This window comes from Oratosquilla oratoria, chromosome 24, assembly GCF_046742065.1.
Source record: "Oratosquilla oratoria isolate Oo_2021 chromosome 24, ASM4674206v1, whole genome shotgun sequence".
NCBI lineage: Eukaryota > Metazoa > Arthropoda > Malacostraca > Stomatopoda > Squillidae > Oratosquilla > Oratosquilla oratoria.
Window position 1 is genome coordinate 9446335 of NC_134800.1, and position 2462 is coordinate 9448796.

At 48.7% G+C, this 2462-nt stretch overlaps 1 protein-coding gene across 1 annotated transcript in view; it reads left to right on the plus strand.

Moving 5' to 3' along the window:
* Nucleotides 1-557: 557 nt before the first annotated feature.
* LOC143038440 (protein big brother-like) overlaps nucleotides 558-2462 on the plus strand; it is a 110937-nt gene continuing 109032 nt past the window's right edge. Inside the window, exon 1 of the mRNA XM_076207635.1 lies at nucleotides 558-1025. Within this exon, the coding sequence (XP_076063750.1) occupies nucleotides 828-1025 (198 nt within the window). The 5' untranslated portion in view covers nucleotides 558-827. The remainder of the gene's footprint in view (nucleotides 1026-2462) is intronic.

Sequence of the window (2462 nt, forward strand, 5' to 3'; positions counted from 1 at the left end):
ACGGCCACGGCAGATGGTGCCAACACAACCCGGACACGCATTGGCTTGATGAAAAAGAGAACTGGGTTCGATCTCGGGTCTCCCCGACACCCCCCGAGGGTGGAGCAGGTTCGAGGGGAACCGCGTCTTCTGGGTCCCGAAGACCTGGGCGAGGTCCTTCGGAGATCCTTCCTGAAGATGCGGTGAGGTGTCGGTGGGTCTACAGGGTGACCGAGCGGCCTAGGGACACGTAAAAGTGAACGTCCTTGAGGTGCGGGGGCCACGCAAGTTGCGGCCACTGAGGGCACGACGGCAACCCCGCCGTCCCCCAGGGAGAGGGGACAGGGATCCACGCCGCCCACTGATTGGCTAACCGCAGCGCCAAGGTACTAGACCCTCCTTGCAGGGGCCGAAGTCCCACCTGATTGGCTCGCACACCCGGCCCCGCCCCGAAGCTCATCTCCCGGCGCGGTGATTGGTGGGTCGGGTTAGCTCCGCCCACGTCACCGCCTACCGCCCCGCCTCGGACCGACATGGCGTTGGGTAGCGGAGTCCCGATCAGTAGTCTCCACGACTTGAGCAAGTGCGCATTGTGGCAAATCAGACCCTCGCTCGCGTCGTTGCGGACTGACAAACGCGTACCCAGGTATAGACTGCCGACCACCAGTTCCATACTCTCTCGGGTGTGCCAAGGACGGTCTCAGACTCGCACGAGACACACACACAAGGAAAAAGGAATATATATAGATATACATATTATATATATATATACATAAATTGCTCTCACGTTGGATTACCGCCGCCGACGACGCGAGCCCGCTGTGCCTCCGCGCGTTGTTTATACAGGAATGACAGCGACCCTAAACGAACAGGTCTCCATGTCCACCACGATGCTCCCGCCCTACGAGTCGAGCCTGCCGCCGCTGTACGAGGCGCCGCAGGCCCCCAAGCCGCGCCTCATGTTCAAGATGCCGCGCGTCGTCCCCGACCAGAAGAGCAAGTTCGAGTCCGACGAACTCTTCCGCCGCCTGGCCCGCGAGAGCGAGGTAAGAGGTTCCTCCGTCTCCGGAGTCTCTAGTTAGGTCCTCTTGTTTCTTCTTCGTTCGCTTCGGCCGGAGGCCATGATGTGATCTCAGGAGTCACCCCTCCACCCCGGGGGCGGATTAGCCGCTGAAGGAAAATCCCGGGACAGCAAGGACGTGTTTGTGTGCGTGTCTGTGTGTACGTGTGTGTGTGTATACGTGTCTTGTAACTCCCTTCGAGGTATACCTTATATTCGGGCTCTCGAGGACAGGGTTGCTTCGGGCTCTTGCCAGCTTAGGTCGCCCTCAGGGGAGTCTCGCCGTACCAGGCAGGTGATCCTCCAGAGAATATATCGTCCTCAAAAGCAGTCCTTGAGGTTTGGTTGTCCTCAGGAATAGCTGTTCCTCAAGGGGGTCATTTATCTTATTTCTTTATTTTCATTTATTTATTTTTGAGAATTTTCTTTTCTTCTTCTGTGTTATCTAACAGGTGTCTCTTGCCATCGTCGTTCATTACCTGGCAGGTGTTCTTTCAATTACCTATTAACTACTTGGCAAAATTCAATCAACTTGTTACATAACCTGAATATAAACAGTAGAGGTGTTCTTAACAAGTTCTGTGCCAGTGTTCATTCTACCTGGCAGAACACTATTCCAGGTACTTGTTCATCACCAGACAGGTGTTCACCCTCCAGGTAACTGTTCAACACCTGTAGAAAGGTATTCATTTATCAAACGACAGGTGTCAACAGAGTCTGCCCGCATGGGCCTGTGAATCAATTTCTGAATTTATTCCATCTTCTTTTTCAGTATTATCTATATTTCACTTTTAATCCAAACTTGTAATCACAAATTTGCTTAAATAATTTTATCATTATTTTGATTCTTTTTTTGTATTTATTAAATGCGAACAATGATTGGTACCTCCTTGTGGTGATCCTGAAGATTTTCTGAAAGAATTTTCCTTCCCGAAGACCATTTTGAGAAAGTCCACCAACAGCCTCACCTCCCGAAGAACCAAATTCTTCATCTTATTCGATTATTTTCATCTATTTTTTTTTTCATAAAAAGAGAGCTAGCTACCGGCGACTCTTCTCTCTTTTCTTTTCCAGCTCGTTATTGACAGCGAAATAAAAAAATCTTTAAAACAACGCAAAAAAATCGAGAGTTTCTTTCCAGAAATCTATGAATGATTTATCACACGGTTTGGGACATAACCTAAAATCGAGGCCAAATATGGGAACAATAAACATCAACTTTGATATTTTATTTTTCATAATTATCTTCATTCTTTTTTATTTTAGAGGAACGGAGGGGGTTCGGGTAACTCTCTGAGTAACGAAAGTATTCAGGGAAATTCAATACCTTCTTATTTTGTTACTTAAATTACCGTTGGAGCGGTGCAAAGGATGCGTCTGATTTTATATGATTACTATATCATTGTGTATAAAAATATTACCC